We start from the raw sequence: 1,493 nt of genomic DNA, 5'->3' as shown, positions 1-1,493 counted from the left end.
TGTGTGTGTATTCCTATATATATATGTGTATGTATGTATGCCTATACACTTACACAAAGACACACCACGCTTATATATACACACACAGAAATAGAACTGGTGAGCTGGCAGAACCGTTAACACGCCGGGGGGAAATGCTTAGCGATATTTCGTCTGTCTTTATGTTCTGAGTTCAAATTCCGCCGAGGTCGACTTTGCCTTTCATCCTTTCAGCGTCGATAAATTAAGTACCAATTACGCACTGGGGTAGATGTAATCGACTTAATTTCTTTGTCTGTCCTTTTTTGTCTCCTCTATGTTTAGCCCCTTGTGGGCAATAAAGAAATAAGAAATAAGAACGAGAGAAAGCTAAATAAACATTCAAATAGATACACATATATTTGCATATATATATATATATATACTCGCACGTTTATACATCTATATACGCATCTTTGTCTAATTATCCTTCAATGTATCTATTTTTATCGATGCACCTAGCTCCTTTCTCTCTCTCTCTCTCTCTCTCTCTCTCTCTCTCTCTTTATAAATGTATATATACGTGTGTGTGTGTGTATGCATGCGTATACGTAAATGTCGAGTATCCCTTCGGACACGAAAGATCACGGGATCACAGCTAGAAAGTTCCTCTCCGAGGCCCAAGTCCGGGCAAGGGTGTTTATGGACGAGCAGCAGTCACCCATGCATACCAGCAGTCACCCATGCATACCAGCAGTCACCCATGCATACCAGCCTCCGCTCTGCACGTCACCGATGTTATCTAAGAAAAAAGCAAAGACCGATACAGCTTTGTACCTATGGCGTCGCAACTCTTTTCTGCGGCCGAGTGAACTGGAACAACGTGAAATAAAGTGTCTTGTTCAAGAACACAGCATACAGCAAGGTCCGAGAATCGAGCTCACCGCCTCATGAATGCAAGCCCAACGTTCTAACCACTAAGTAATCCGCCTTCACATAGAGATAGATAGATTGATTAATGTGTTGAAATATATTTGTATTTATGAAAATGCTTCTGTGTGGACGAGTGTTTCCATTTGTGTGTTTCTCTGCGAGTGTGAATATGCACAAATGTATGCTGGGATTAAGAGTGGATAAGCACTTTAAACCCAGAGAGACAGGCTATTAGACTAACATGACAGGGTCTTCCATTCATTGGGCTTCTCAAGGGCAGCAAAGTGAGCCATTGCGTTCGTGAGCGAAGCAGGAGAGAAAGCGACTCAGTGACTTGAAATTAAGATGGTTCGTCCCTGGATTCATACAGCAATTTTGACAGTAATAACAGTTTTCAGTTTTTCAGTCTCCTGCCCCCACCCCCACCCCCCAAAAAAGCCATTGCGTAATTGATAAGGCGGCGAGCTGGCAGAATCGTTAGCACACCGGACGAAATACTTAGCGGTATTTCATCTGTCGTTACGTTCTGAGTTCAAATTCCGCCGAGGTCGACTTTGCCTTTCATCCTTTCGTGGTCGATAAATTAAGTACCAATTACGCAC

At 42.7% G+C, this 1,493-nt stretch overlaps 1 protein-coding gene across 1 annotated transcript in view; it reads right to left on the bottom strand.

Moving 5' to 3' along the window:
• Positions 1–1,455, bottom strand: part of LOC128248162 (peritrophin-44-like) — a 10,770-nt gene extending 9,315 nt beyond the window's left edge. The window contains exon 1 of the mRNA XM_052969020.1: positions 1,133–1,455. Within this exon, the coding sequence (XP_052824980.1) occupies positions 1,133–1,184 (52 nt within the window). The 5' untranslated portion in view covers positions 1,185–1,455. The remainder of the gene's footprint in view (positions 1–1,132) is intronic.
• Between the last annotated feature and the right edge of the window lie 38 nt (positions 1,456–1,493).

The sequence above is a fragment of the Octopus bimaculoides genome, chromosome 6 (assembly GCF_001194135.2).
Source record: "Octopus bimaculoides isolate UCB-OBI-ISO-001 chromosome 6, ASM119413v2, whole genome shotgun sequence".
Classification (NCBI taxonomy): domain Eukaryota; kingdom Metazoa; phylum Mollusca; class Cephalopoda; order Octopoda; family Octopodidae; genus Octopus; species Octopus bimaculoides.
The sequence above is the reverse complement of the archived record's forward strand: the minus strand, read 5'-3'. Positions and strand labels throughout refer to the sequence as shown.